This window comes from Thamnophis elegans, chromosome 10 (genome assembly GCF_009769535.1).
Source record: "Thamnophis elegans isolate rThaEle1 chromosome 10, rThaEle1.pri, whole genome shotgun sequence".
NCBI lineage: Eukaryota > Metazoa > Chordata > Lepidosauria > Squamata > Colubridae > Thamnophis > Thamnophis elegans.
Window position 1 is genome coordinate 38,462,077 of NC_045550.1, and position 16,082 is coordinate 38,478,158.

General features: G+C 40.2%; 1 protein-coding gene across 1 annotated transcript in view; it reads right to left on the reverse strand.

Annotated features, from left to right (window-relative positions):
• Positions 1–16,082, reverse strand: part of CUL3 (cullin 3) — a 58,610-nt gene that overhangs the window by 11,652 nt on the left and 30,876 nt on the right. Inside the window, exons 8-10 of the mRNA XM_032225029.1 lie at positions 14,952–15,128; positions 12,271–12,441; positions 11,151–11,258 (exon numbers count right to left, since the gene is read on the reverse strand). Of these exons, the coding sequence (XP_032080920.1) occupies positions 11,151–11,258; positions 12,271–12,441; positions 14,952–15,128 (456 nt within the window). The remainder of the gene's footprint in view (positions 1–11,150; positions 11,259–12,270; positions 12,442–14,951; positions 15,129–16,082) is intronic.

The window sequence follows — 16,082 nt, forward strand, 5'->3', positions numbered from 1 at the left end:
TTATTTATGTATTCTTTAAAAATGTTAGCTGGCTGAGAATATATTGCAGGCAGTTATGAGAAGAACAGAGTATTACTTTGAAAATTAGTTCTTAGAGAACTAGGTTTTTCATGGGCATGCTAGTCAAAGTGCTATTTTTGATCTTTAAACCTCTAATACATATAGGAAAGGAATATGTCTGAAGGATTCAGACATATAAAGCTGTCTGAATCTAGCCAGTAGCTGGGATTTTCACCCAAATTCTATTTCAAGTTATCATTTCTGTGGAAATTAGGTAAGCATCACAACAGGGAAACAACACTTAGTTTTGTTATCCTCCAATTTTAGAATTTAATTCTCAAGGGGAACTTCTTAGTACTTTTATTATCTTTAAAGAATTATATTATTCATATTTTATTTTTTAGGGCAAAAGTACAGTTATTTCAGGATCAAAGTGGTGAAGACATTTTCTGAGAAAAGAATTGGTGTTGTCTTGTGTGTTTTAAGTGATACAACTGTACACAATAATTTAGGAGGCCCTGCTCAAGATGAATGTTTTAGTAAATCCAACTTAATAGAAAGGCATAACTTTTATAAAGTATAAAATTAAACAAAATGTCTTTAATTTTGAAAACATTATTTAACTGAAATTGTTTACAAATACAAAATAAGACTATGTCAGATGTTTATCTATGGCTAAATTTGAACAAAACAAGACAGAATATGCAAACAGGACATCAAGAATTATCTCGAGAACAGAGCATTTAAAGGTATTATTGATGCTAGACTAAATAGCAGGAATAGGCCTGTATAGAAATGACTTAAAGTCATTTAAAGAATACCTGAAGATTTTAGAAAAGAAAACTTAGAAAGAAAAATACAACATTTATCAGCATATATCACTACAAATTCAAAAATTTCAGAATAATCTAATGAACAGTACACTGAAGTTCTCCCAGATATAGTGAGAAAGAAAATAAATAGATTTTTATGTCTGTATACTTTGCAAGAAAGAAAGACCAGATGCAGGTAAGCCATTTTATCAGAAAGTCATCACAATTGGCAAAAAAAAGTCTTTGTATACTTAATGGAGGTGCCAATAGAATATATAAGTCCATAAGAATAACAGTTAAGGCAACAAAAGAGCAAGCTTAAGAACAAAAACCGTATTAGGCAGCAAATCTTTCTTCACATATTCAGCTGAAAACTAGTAATGAATAATCCATTTCACAAAAAATAAAGATTTATCTTGAAAACAGAAAAGGGAAAAGAAATATATAGCTCCAAGAAATATATATTTAAAGAAATGACGTTAATTTTATTAGAATGCAAATATTTTGATCAAAAATTTATGGTCTTGAACAAATGAGAAAAAATGAACTAGTCATTGGTACTAGAAATTTATCAGTGAATCTGAAAAAACAAATTCAACATGAGAAAAGGGTGTGTTTACTATTCAAAATTCAACTTCTTGCCTGTCTAGATCAAACTTTAAACTGCCATAATGAAGTCAACTTCTTGGCTTTGTTGCTGGCCAAAAATAAGCGTAGGCTTCAGACAACCTGTAACTAAGCATACTGCTTCATTGACTGCAATATTAACTTGTTTTGTGTGTGCAGTTGTGCCCCAAACTGGAGACGCATACTCTGCTGCAGAGCTTCCAGGTCAAAGCAGATGTGCACAATGTAGGTGGTTGAGCTCCCCAACTCAATTGAATATTAGAAAGGAATACTTGCTTCAATTTATGCTTCAAATGATAAATGAAACTGTATGAATTCTTCTCCCAATCACATTTTGGAATTGGAAAGAGAAGTGGTTTGATTCTTAGAGATGTAAATAGTCTTCCCCAAATATTGACAAATCTGGTTCATATAAATGCTAAAAATATTTCAGAATACATATCATTATTCTTTCTGAGACGTAAGGAATAATAAATATTCTCTAGAGAAAAAAAATATACTTATTGCTCCTCTGTTCATAAAATGTATTGAAGAATAGACATACTGTATGTCAGTAGTCACCATCCGGTGGGCCATGAGAAAATTTTGGTGGTCCGCAGAAAAATATTTGCATTTTTTATATTGTACTAAATACTATTTATCTTTTAAAAAAATCATATTAGTAGTCCATGGGATTTAAAATTATGAATTTAGTAATTCCTGAGTTCTGAAAGGTTGGTGACCCCTGCTGTATGTTGCATGTCCACTTTATTATTTATTAAACTTAAAGGTGTGAAATCTGCAGCTGTTACTTATGCAGACTGTACCCCCAAATTTATAAGAATGCAGAAAAGAACACAGTTCTTTGTCCATGGTAAGAGATTCTAGCAATTATTTTACACACAAGAGTTTATTTTGGGATGTGTGTGTCTGGTTGTGTTTTTAGATATCTGCTTTTTAAAAAAAGGGTGTATAGCAAATTCTGGAACCTTATTACAAGTAGTTGTATCACTTCCTTTTGTAGAAATAACAGCTTTCCAAAACACTACTGCTGTCAGCTTTCAGTTCTTTTTTTACTCTTACTTTTTCCAATGAGTTATAAAGCTGAAAAAAATGGGTGGGAATTTTCATTGAAAACCTGTGGGAAATAATAAACATACAGTCCATCTGAGAAGATCCCAGAATACTTATCAATTGGCAAAGTCTACAAGATTGAGGGGGGGAAAAGGGAGAAGCCGGAAGCATTGCGGCAAGACCGGCTGGAAAAAAGCAGGCTCTGCTGAGTCCCATGGAAATCTAGCCAGACAAACCGCTGTTTGGAGTTCAGACCAAAACCTGTCCTGAGGGACAGAGGAAAAGAAGAAGAGATGACTTGGACGACCAAGAGGAACCGGCAGTTCCTTGGTAGGTCAGAGAAAAGCCCTTCAAACTGGCAGTGACCATAATTAAATGATCGCTACAAAACTGAGACATCCAGACTAAGTTTTTTGTGCTGGAGCTGTGTTGGAACAGAGTCGGAAAACTGGGTGAATGATTGATCAACTCAAAGAGAAAAAGAAAAATTGATTTTGATCTTAAAAAAGGGCCCCGGAGCAGAATTAGCGGCTAACTGGCTTTCGTGGAATTTTATTGAAGGAAAAAAGAGGCAGTGGAGGTTAAAACACCATAGTCTCAGAGGATTTTGTTTTCTGCAGTTTGTAAGTGAAGAAATTAACTAACCACAAAAATAGCCCAGGGGGAAATCCTTTTTCTCCTTATTTTATTTTTTTGTGGATTTAATGTGTTTTTGACAGCTATTGACATTCAGCTGTTGGATTGTATTTGCGGTTTGGAAAGAGCCATCTAGTGGAGAGCAGAAAGTACTACACCAGTGAATGAAAGAGGGGAAAAAAAGAAAACGTGAGACTGCAGCTGTTAAGTGTGACCTTGGCTACAAGAAAGGGCGTTGGTACTTACCTGATACGCCTCTTCTCATATTGGGGTGTGTGTGTGGAGTATCCAGATTGGGTTGACCTTGTCCTCTCATGATTGGATTGAGTCAGATAAGCTCTTTAGGCTACGTCCCTTGGCCACCAGGAAAACCCAGTTATCGGCGAAGAACTCTATCCGACTCGTTGTACCATTCACTCCAGACTCTTAATTCTGTTCTTAGCTTTTATTGTATTCAACATCAATATTTATATAACTTTTATAAACAATTAACATAACTCTTAGTCATACAAACATAGTCAGGGAGGGGCTGGATACTTCTCCCCCCACTATGAGAAGACGCGTATCAGGTAAGTACCAATGCCCTTTCTCCATAGTGAGGGGGGAGGAGTATCCAGATTGGGATGTACCAAAGCCTACACGTCCCTAGGGAGGGAGACCCCTGAGGCCACATGCCCCCAACTCATGCCTGTTGAGGCGTGGCCCCCGCCCTCAACACTGCAACACTGTGTGGCCAAATGAGCCTTCTGCTGAGTCAAAAGAGCCCAGTTTATAGTTCCTAACAAAGGGAGAGGAGGAAGCCCACGTGGCTGCCCTGCAGATATCGGCCAAGGATGCCTGCGTGGCCCAGGCTGTGGAGGTGGCTGCGCTATGCGTGGAATGAGCTGTGATATGACTTGGTGTCTGCAGACCCTGCGATTGGTAAGCAGTGACTATGCAGGTTCGCAGCCACCTGCCTATTGTGGTGAAAGTTACCTTGTTTCTCAGGGACTCTGGTTGGAAGGAAACAAAGAGGGCTTCAGATTTCCTGCTTCGCCTGGTTCTCCTGAGGTAGCTCCTCAGGACCCTCCTTACGTCCAGAGTGTGCCACTTCTCCTCTAACGGATGAGAAGGATCTGGACAGAAGTTGGGCAAGATCAGTTCCTGTGCTCGATGGAAACAGGAGTACACCTTAGGGATGAAGGACGGATCCAACAGTAACACCACTCTGTCTTGGTGGAACACACAGAGATCCTCCCTGGTGGACAGCACCTGCAGCTCGGATATCCGCCTGGCGGATGTGATGGCCACCAGTAAAGCCACCTTAAGAGTCAGGAGCTTAAGAGAAATCGTTCGTAAAGGCTCAAACAGAGCGCCTGTTAGAGCGTCCGATATCCTGTGTAAGTCCCAGGAAGGGTACCTATGTACTGTGGGTGGTTTGAGATTGGAAGCCCCCCTTCAGGGATTGTCTGACTATGGGGTGGTGAGTCCAACTCGGGTTCCTGCCACACAGAGACTGATGAGATGGCTGAAACCTGTCTCCTAATCGTGTTGGGAGCTAACCTTCTGTCCAGGCCCCCCTGGAGGAAGTCCAGAACTTATGACACCGTAGCCTGGAGTGGATCGCACCCCTGGGAGTTACACCCTGTGGAAAAAGCCCACCATGTGGAGCCGTAAATGCACTCCGTGGAGGGTCTGCGGGCGGCCTGGATAGTCTGTATCAGCTTGGCGGAGAAGAGATCTTTCCTCAGGATGCTCCGTTCAAGCGCCAAGCGGTCAACTGGAGCCATTGAGGGTCTGGGTGCTCCCACAACCCCTGGTTGAGGAATATCCTCTCCTGGGGGATTCTCCGGGGCCTCTCCACTGAAAGCGACTGGAGGTCTGCAAGCCATGGCCTCTGGGGCCAGTGAGGGGCCAACAGAACCATTTCTGCCCCCTCCCGAAGGATTTTCCATATGACCATGGGAATCAGGGGTAAGGGCGGAAAGGCATACAGAAGACCCCTGGGCCAGGGGCTTCGCAGAGCGTCCGCCTCTTCTGCCCCCCATGTCTGGTACCTGGAGAAGAACCTTGGGAGCTGAGTGTTGGGGGAGTGGCGAATAAGTCGACCTCCGGGCGTCCGAAGCACTCTGCCAGCTCCTCGAAGATTGTTGGCTGCAGCTTCCATTCCGAATTGTCCACCTCGGTCTGGCTGAGCCAGTCGGCTCGGATGTTCTCCACCCCTGCTATATGTTCTGCCCTCAGCGAATGCTGTCTAAGATCATAGGCTATCTGAGGTGCTTCTGTGATTTCTCATAGTCGGACATCCCATTCTGAGCTTGTGGTGGGTTCTGGCATGGGGACCGGCCTGTCTGACCCTGTTTCCCTGAGTAGAAGGGTGCTATGATTCTATGACTAGGATTAGCTCAGAAATTTTCTTGAATGTAGACGCAGACGCAGTTCACTGGTCAGCCACTAGAATGCATGTAAAGATGAAGAGAGGGAAGCTAAGGCTCACAATGAAGAAAGGCTTGCCACAAAGGTACAAAAATAAAAAATAAGAAAAAAAGGCATCTTCCAACATGTAAAAAAACAAGAAAAAAGGTTAAGGGCCAATTGGTCCATTGCTGGGAGAAAGTGGCCAGACGGTGACACGCAGCAGAGGGAAAGCAGAACTATTCAACTCATGTTTGGCATCTGTCTTTACACAAAGGGATAAAACAGTCCAACCTGTCAAACGCAGCACCACAAAAATCAGATTAGGAACACCAGTTGAAATAGGGAAGAAACTGGTAAGTGAGCACCTGTCTACCCTAGACGAGTTCAAATCACCAGGACCGGATTACACCCCACGGGTCTGAAGGAACTGGCAGACGAGATCTCCGAACAACTGAACTATATCTTTCAGCGATCCTGGGGCACCGGGGAACTACCAGGATGCTGATGTGGTTCCCATCCTCAGAAAAGGGAGAAAAATAGATCAAAGGCCAAAAGCCAACATTGGTTTGTCAAAAACAGATCATGCCAGACTAATCTTATTGCATTCTTTGATAAAGTGACAAAACTAGTGGACCAGAGGAATGCTGTTGATATAGTTTACTTGAACTTCAGTAAGTCCTTTGATAAGGTAGACCATAATCTACTACTAGATAAAGTAAAAGAATGTGGGTTAGACAGCACCACACCAGATGGATTTGTAACTGGTTGACCAATCGTACTCAACGTGTAGTCCTCCATGGAACTGACTCTTCATGGAGGGAAGTATGCAGTGGAGTATCCCAAGGCTGTTTTGGGCCCAGTACTCTTCAACATCTTCATCAATGATTTGGATGAGGGTGTTAGGTATGTACGCTAACAGTTGGGTTAGCAATATATAAGCCATGACAGTAGTACTGTTTCTTTAAGTATTGCTGCAAATGTAACCACTGTTGCCGTTACCTCAAGCAGTCATAAGCTGGAGCCAGAATGACTGTTAGCTCTTTGTTTGTTAAATGCTGATCGGTGGGGGAACTCATCAAATTTGCGGATGACCCCCAAGCTGGCCGGAATAGCCAACACTTCAGAATACAGGCTAAACATACAGAAGGATCTTGATACACTTGAACATTGGACACTATCTAATAAAATGAACTTTAAAGGACTAAGGTTCTAGGTTTAGGCAACAAAAACGAAATGCACAGGTACAGTATACCTTGCTCCCAGTAGTAACTGTGAAAGGGGTCTTGGAGTCCTAGTGGACAACCCTTTAAATATGGGCCAGCAGTGTGCAGCAGCTGCCAAAAAGGCCAACACATTTCTAGGCTGCATAAACAGAGGGATAGAATCCAGATCACGTGAAGTGTTAATACCACTTTATAAGGCCTTTGTAAGGCCATGCTTGAAATACTGCATTCAGTTTTTGTCACCATGATGTAGAAAAGATGTGGAGACTCTAGAAATAGTGCAGAGAAGAGAAACAAAAATGATTAGGGGACTGGAGGCTAAAACATATGAGGAACAGTTGCAGGAACTGGGTATGTCTAGTTGAATGAAAAGAAGGACTAGAGGAGACATGATAGCAGTCTTCCAATATCTCAGGGGTTGCCACAAAGAAGAGGGAGTCAAGCTATTCTCCAAGGCACCTGAGTGTAGAACAAGAAGCAATGGGTGGAAACTAATCAAGGAGAGAAGCAACTTAGAACTGAAGAGGAATTTCCTGACAGAACAATTAATCAGTGGAACAGAATTTTCCTCCAGAAGTTGTGAATGCCCCAACACTGGAAGTCTTTAAGGAGATGTTGGATAGCCCTTTGTCTGAAGTGGTGTAGGGTTTCCTGTGTAAGCAGGGGGTTGGACTAGAGGACCTCCAAGGTCCCTTCCAACTCTGCTATTGTATTGTATAGTATTATATTGCATTGTATTTTGCTCTTTGCCTAGTCGCCCCCACCCTTGGATGGGCCTTCAGGGGTAATCTCTAACCTGATTGGAGGCTCTTCTGTCCTTCCAGCAGGGCTGCCTGCTTTAGAAGCGAGGACTGATTCCTGCCTGTGTCCTCCCAGCTGCAGGGGGCCACCATCTTGGGCCACGTGGGACCTCTCCTCCCCCTTCTCTTGAAATGGCTCTGTGGGGCAAATACAATAGGCTTGCCCTCAGGGCTTTGAAAAAACAGCTTGTGCTACTAAGAGTTGCCGCTCTCACCTGTGGCCTCCTGCTGTTAACCGCAGATTGCTGAGAGCCTTCTGCCCCCCCCCTTTTTTCTCTTTCTTAAAGAGGAAGTTTTTTCTTTAAAGGGAAGAGGCTAGTCAGGCACTCAGAAAAGGGATCGAATAGGGCTTGCATAGATCGTGATAGCAAGGTTGCCGGAACACAGGATGACAAAGCCAAAGGGAATCCTCACCTGGAAGGAGGGGGCCCTGCTGCCCCCTGCCAGATGAAGAGAAACCTGGTAATCTTTCCTCAGGTTCCCGGGGGGGGGGGGGATTTCTTACTGCTGCTGGCCTTATGGCAGATGCCTCTGCCTTTCCTACTTGGAGGTAGGCTTGGGGGGGGGGATTGATCCACAGCCTGCCTCTTTAATCCTTGATGGAGATATGCCTCCTTTTGGCCTTTGCTTGCCTCCCCCACCTTTGGCTAATGCCTCTGCGATGGTCTCTAACCTTTTTAAGGGCTCCTCAGAGCCTCCAGTGGTGGTTGTTGCTGCAGGGCTGAGAGCTCGGCTCCTGCCGGCCTCCTCTGAGCTGCTGGGGGCCGCCATCTTGGACCACGTGGTTTCAAAATGGCCCCCGGCTCAAAATTCAAAAAGCTCCTCTTTGCTGGAGCACATGGAAGTGGCTTGTGCTTTTGCAGGCTGCCATGCGGCTGCCGCTGAGGGCTCTCTCTCTCGCCCCCCCCCCCTTGCCTCCCACAGCTCTTTCTGAGCCTCTCCGGCTCTCACCTTGTTCTCTCGTGATTGCTGCCAGCCCTCCTGGGTGTTTTAACAAGCTGCGGTTCATCGCTCAACCCCTGAGGGGAGTGTGGGAGCCCTCCTTCTCCTGAGGAGGCTCTGCGGCAAGGGCTTGCCTCCAGGAGGCTTATGCCCTCTCCTCCTGCTTGCCCGGCAAAGGTCCTCACTGAGTGACTCCGTCTCACTCAGTGGCCAAGCCAGTGTGCCGCTCCAGGGGGCTTGTGGCAGTCCAGTCCTTGCAGGAGGAGGCTGCGCGCTACAGGGAGGCAAAATTCATTGGGTCCAAATATTTTTTCCTTTTAATTCTTGCGATTTGCTGGAGATCCAGAATGGTACAACCTCCACTGAGTGGATTGAGTCGATAACTGGGTCTTCCTGGTGGCCAAGGGGCGTAGCCCAAAGAGCTTATCTGACTAAATCCAATCATGAGAGGACAAGGTCAACCCAATCTGAATACTCCTCTCCCCTCACTATGGAGAAAAGATATTTTGAAACCATTAGATTTGTTAAGGAGTATCTGTTTCTGCAACATTGTTTTGATTGCAACTATCTATAGCTGTAGAAGAGAAAGAAAACTCCAATTTGGACTAGACTGGACTAATTTTAAAATTGAGTACTAGAATTTGGAAGATCCCAAATTTGCAGTTAAGTGTGGCATAACCCCAAAATTTAAAAATCTGTTAAAATAGTTAAACTTGTATAATGGAGATTGGATGTATGATAAATTATTTGGGATGCTGAAAAGTGCGTGTGAAACGTTAATTGGTAAAAAGAAAGCCAGAAAATCAAAGGGAACATACAGAAAAAGAAATAGGAGAAGAGGGGATGAAAGTGGGCATAAATGAGGTATAGAAAGATAATGTGGAAGAAAGAAAAAATGAAAATAAAATGCAGATAGAAGATTTCACTGAGATTCACAATCACAAAGAAAAAGCAGATAAAGGGGGGCGATCCCCCCCAAAAGAAACCACAAAACAGTAAGGAAGGGAGGAGAACAGGGAAATCCCTGGGGAAAGTTACTAGAATAATAAATGTAAATACTCTGAAGAAAAGATATAATAACCACAAAAATAGGAAAAAGAAAGAGAAGAAATTAGGAGAAAGGGAGAGAAGAAAAAGAATTAAAAGTGGAATTTTTGAGAGCCCAAGAGAAAATGGTTAAAAGAGAAAGAAAGTGGAAAAGAGATACATTAGTAGATCACAGAGAATAGTAGTAAGAATGTTGTTGCTATGTAATTAATTAAGAAATAAAGAAATTATAGTATATTGTTAATGGTAGAAAAATTGAAAGAAATGCTCTCCATGTTTAAATTGAATTAGAAGATATATGTTGCTTATAGTAAAATACATAAATGGAGAAAATAAGAAATGAAAATTTGGTGTAACTTTGAAGGGGCAATTGTAGATATTGTTTACATATTAAGAAAGTTGAAAATAATAGAAGAGAATAAATTGGCTGAAAGTGCAAACAAAACTATAATGTAATTTGGACTATGTAAATGAGAGGGTGTAAAAGAAAAGACCTGGACAATGCTTTGTTCCTATAATATGTATAATTATTATTAAAAAATAAAAAATCTTGAATTTTAAAAAAAGAACTAAAAAAAATCCAAACTCCTATACCTGCCAAATTCATTTTTTTTTATTTTGACTTCACTGCCTTCAGTTATTTGTTAAAAAAAAATAAAAACATACAAGCAAGCAAGTTCAATAAATCAACATCTGGATCCAGAAAAAGACAAGTTCCAGAATTACCACACGATTGGGGGGATTATATGAAATAGATGGCCACAGCACAGAGCCTAATTTTGAAATGTACTTGTTCAGAAAGATAAGTATTTATGATAGAAGTACCAAATATATAGAATAGTATACAGCTGTGATGGCAAACCTATGGCACATGTGCCAGAGGTGGTAAGCAGAGCCCTCTCTGCTCTTTTGGTTTCTGGGCTGTTTTTCAGGCCATTTCTCGGGCCATTTTTGTCCTGAAAAACAGCCAAAAAACAGATATGTGTGCGCCAGCTAGCTGGTCTTCAGATTTCCGGTGCTCTGGTGCACGTAAGACCAGGTGGCTGGTGTGCATGCACGCCAGCCAGCTGGTCTTTGGGTTTCCGGCATGTGCGCGCACATGCATGCACACACATTTCGGTTTTGGCACTCAGTGCCGAAAAGGTTCACAATCACTGGTATATATATCTTCCTGGAAACTGGTGCTCTGAAATGTATCTGCCCCTCACTTAGAGTAGCCATTCTGCAAAATAGTTGTTAAGAGACCCTTCTCATACAGTCAGAGGAAAGTAATCTAGTATTAAACCTGTCCCAAAATAAGATATAATTGGAACTCCAGCCGCATGCCCAAAATAGAGGGCTCTCCAGCCTATTGCATAGCTCAGGCAAAAAGAAAGGCACTAAAATAAACATTTTGATTTTGCTATATAAATGATGCACTTTTTATACCCAGTGGTTGCAGAAATTCCTTTGCAAGATTTCTTAAGATTTTTCCCCCCAATAAATTATTTGCTATGCCTTAGCAGGGCCACACCTGACAAAGGCTCAGACACCTTCTTCTCAAAATTTGAAATGTGATCACCAGGTCAAAAAGTCTGTGAATCCTTAAAATAAGTCAAAAATTTGCATCTTACCCCTGTGGCCTGTAGATGTTGCCTAAATTCATCCATTGTTGTGTTTGAGATGCTCATGTCCCTGAACATTCCTTCTAATTTTGATGTGAATTGACATCCACATTCAGTCTGCAAAAGAAAGAATTATTTATAACATGATTTAAACAGAGAGAAACCTCTTAGGTTATTTAGAATGTCAATATAAATATTTAAGTAAATTTAAGAGAGTTATGAAAAAATAACATTCTATTTGGTTCCAGGCACTAATTAATTAGCAGTAAATATCAACAGGCAATTACGCTAATTTATACCTTGATTATCAGACATCTAATTATTCTAATAAATTTTACTGAAAATAAGAATGTACTATTCCAATCTTTTAAAATTCAACATGGAATTGAGATTGGGATTATTCCCATTAAATCTCTCTAAATTAATGTATTAACTATTCACTTTGCCCTTTAAAAGGATAAATCATCCTTAAAATATCATTGCAGGTACATATTAATTCAAACACATACTAAAAGCAGGAATGTAATTTTTTATGGTTGGGAGAGGGAGTAGGATTTTTGCCTTTTATGAGAGTTATTTTTAGGGGGGGAAACATGGCCTATGGATATGGAGGTTACTTGCAGCTTGAAGAAAAAATACTTCCCTATCCACTAGGATTCCCTCAATAGTTTACTATGACTACTCTTGCAACATTTCTCATCTTTCCAGTGTAAATGCATATTCAACATTCATAGGAAGTAAATATATTAATTTTATCAACTTCAGATTTTTAATGTAATATTGATATTTGATTTATATTCTTCATTTTTACTGGAGTGCACATGGGCTTATGTAAAGACTACCCACAATAAGAGGTAAGCTGAACTGAGAGAGTGTGACTAGTACAATGCATTGAGATTTCATGGCTGAAAATGGATTTGAACTTGGAGCCACTTCACCACAATGGCTTAATAATTCTTTTCTGACAAAAACAAAATGTTTCAACTAAATATAGCTTGCTTAATATTGTATAACATTTACAATTAACTGAAATAATTAATTACATTTCAATTTATCCCACTCAATAGATGTTATCATAAAATTAAAGCTAAATGGAAAAGTCACTGAGAAATTGTTACACTGCTCTTACCTTTAGCTTAGATATCATATTTTTCTCTGAGTCATCTGAAACACTCTTGTTTGTCAGAAGCCTCCTTGCTAAGTGCTGCTTATAATATCGCTCAAATACATCTTTTTCTTGCATAAATCTAAACAAAACCATCGCCTTGTCCAATATAGTTTCCACCTCTTGCTCTGTTAGCTATAAAGATAAAAACAATAGATAATATATTAATTATTAGAATAGTCAAAAGTATAATTTTTATAGAAAATATTTCTCAAAACTAAATTATCTTGCTGTTTATTTAGGCAGGGATTGAAAAGCCATTCTATTTATGAACAAAACAAAAATCAAAACTTATAGATACCATATACGACAACAAGATTTACAAGGTTCATTTTAATAAAATAATATTTTACTTTTGAATCTTTAAAAGTAACAGCTTAAACAACTATGATGCCATAAGTACCTTATTTTTCATAGTATAAGACGGCCCATTTTTGCTCTCCCTCCAGCACCCAGGAGCACTCTATAAGCTTCCTAAAGACTATTCATGCCCTTTTTTTAATGAAAAATGGATCCGTTTTTGGCTCATTTTTGCCCCCCCCCCCTCCCCCAGGAGCACTCTGCAAGCTCCCTAAAGGCTATTCATGCCTTGTTTGGGGGGGAAAAACAGGCCCATTTTTGCGAAAAACAGGCCATTTTGTGAGGTTTGCATATTGCAAAACCTTTTTTAAAAATTTTCCTGTTCAAAACCTTGCTGCGTCTTATACTCTGGTGTGTCTTATACGCCGAAAAATACGATAGTCTAATTTTGTTTCCATGAAAGGATTTACAGGTAAGAAACAACACCTTAAATTGTACCTAGAATCAAATGGTTATTAGTGCAGCTCACAATTAGAAGTACATGTAAGTGAGAAACCAGCTGGAGCTTCCAAATAGTCACTAAGGGCAGCTTCATGTAGAGTGCATTGTATTCATCCAATTATGATGTAAGTAAGGCAGAAGTGACTGTAAGCAGGGCCTCCCAATTCCAAAGTGGATATAACTGGTGCATATGGCAAAGCTGTAGAAAAGGTCACAGCTGCCACCTGCTCTTCAAATAGGAGCCATGAAATTGTGCACTGGATCTGTTTGCAGCAGTACTACTCCATCAAGGACCAAAGATAAAAAATCTCCATACCCTTGGGGTTCCTCAATCCACAACATTACAAGAGATGAATCTGAGCCTTTTTTCTTCATCTAAATCCCTATAGATCCCAGAACCTCATCAGCATTGGAGGGTCTGGAACTGAGCTGTACAACCGAGAATCATCAGCATATTGATGATATGTAGCTCTGTGCCAGTGAACATAAGTGTTAACGTGGAGCAGGGAGAAACAAACCCTGACACATTCTGCAAAGCAATGATAGATCTCTGCGCCCTCCCCCCCAACTCCAAATCAATAATAATCCTGAACCAGCACCGGAGGAAGGAGGAGAATCACCATGCCTCCCACACATGGAAAAAGCATGAGCAGTGCTGCTTTCTTAAAGTATTACAGATCTGAAAACTAACTGAAAGGGTTCTAAATAATGTAATTCCTTCAGAATGTGATAGCAAAAAGAAAGATATGAGGATGGAGTAATTGAAAGGCAAATGATTTACATCAGTCTTCAAATCCTGAGTGCCCCTCAATTGACTAAACCTCATAAGTGACCTCGCCATGCCTAGTTTAATATCTATATATGGTTTTTATATGAACATATTAACTTATTAGTAATCTATATACATAAACATGAAAACACTAATGCAGGAATCGCAAAATTTCCAGAACCATAAAGTCTACAAACTTAAACTTTGGCACATATGTTGCTCCTGGCTTTTAGATGCTTGGTAACAAAGGATTTTTCGAAATCATCATCAGAGCATTATTATTATTATAATATTATTATTATTATTATTATTATTAACATGCTCTGATGCTAAGGAGTTGGATGTTCTACTCCCCCTCCCCAACTTGAAAACTTGGACGTGAACATGGCCAGCGAGTGACTCATCCAGCCTGCTGGCTGGGAGTTTGAAGAGGAGTCTGGGGGAGAGAAAGTGATAAGATAAGTGGGGCTTCTATGGGGCAAACCTGAGAGAGAAGGTCATGAGATAGGTGGGGCTTTGGTAGGCCATACCTGAGGGAGAGAAGGTGATGATAGGTTGGCGTCTCTGGGGCAAGCCTGAGGGAGAAAAGGGATAGGATACGGGAGGCTTCTGTGGGGCAAGGCTGAAGAAGAGAAGGGGACAGGATACAGGAGGCTTCTGTGGGGCAAGGCTGAGGGAGAGAAGGGGAGAGGAGAGGTTGATGGTAACTACTCATTAATTTTCAAGGTGTGTCAATTTATAATATCGATCATATAGTTTCGTAGAGGAGCATGGGTATTCAGCTATTTTCTATATACATACTTAATTCTGACAATGGAATATATTTATGAAACCTATATTCCATTTCAATATGGTTTAAGTATGTGCACATGCATACAGTATTTTGCAGAGGTTTACAGTTCTAAAAGGAACTTACTCAGTCTAGTTTTTTAAAAAAATCCACATTTTTTTAATATTCACATTAATTTGTAAAAATTATAATTGCACAATGGAAGTAAATTAGCATATAGAAATGTATATCTTTGTAGCTGTTTTGTGAGAAAAACTGCATAGTTGTAATCGAAAGTATACTTACTCCCTTGACTCCTTTTTTTAGCTTATCATCAATAAATAATGAGAGATACTCTGGAGATCTAGAGTTGAGGTTAAGGAAATATTCAAAATCACCCGCAATTGTTTGTTTGAAGAGCCTGTCATTATTAAAAGATTCTTGAAGGAAGCGGTCAAACCTACTCTTCAAATCCAGTAAGCCCTTAGAATAACAAAGCATATTATTTTTTTAGATTTCTACTACATTTTAAATAAAAATCATAATCACTATTATTTTGGAACTTATAGGACTGATAACTTATTGTCACCAAAATTCTTTAACTTGGATGCTGAAATTTCCCTGCCTGTTATCCTGTCACATCTTATATTCTCAGAGATATGTTGCTCTTGCGGTACCATGATAAAATGAACTAAGGCTTGATGAGTTTCTCTTAAGACAATTTATGTTCTTCTCAGACTTGGGGCAAGCAACGACTTGGGGTTCATTCTCATAAATTGAATCTCAAATGCACTCTACTTCATGCCATTTTTACAATCACAATTATTCAAGCTGAGTTCTTGGGAATAGGAATCCAATAAAACCATTATTAATTTATCATGTAGAGGTAAATTATGTGACTGATATTTGCAGAAAATAATGCAAGATCTTGTTCTTCAGAGTGAGGCTTTAACAAACTAGTTTAGAGAAAGGTTTCAGGGGAAGGAAAATGGGAGCTATGTAGAGATTTTTGACTGAGGTATTTTGTGCACCTACCATGAACCATATTAGGAAGCTGTCTAGAGAAGGAAAACTGGCACTTTAAGATAATTATTTTCTCTGTTTCAAATATGCTGATCTGGATGCCAGATAGAATGATCTATGAAGGATATGTCTTGCTATACTGTTTACTTTACTGAAAGTAGAAAATATTTTTCTTTTTCTTTGTCTCAAAGGTGCATTTCTAAAAATTGGACCGTTTTTTTTTCCTTTGAAAACATTTTGCTTCTCATCCAAGAAGCTTTTTCATTCTAACTGACTGGTGGAGAATTGAAGCACTTATATTCTTTGCAGACATCTGGTTGTTAGCACTCTAAGGGTGCTATAGATAATTTTGACATCTATGTCAAAATTGAACAGGCCTCCCTCAACAGAGGGGGAGGGATACAACACCACCTA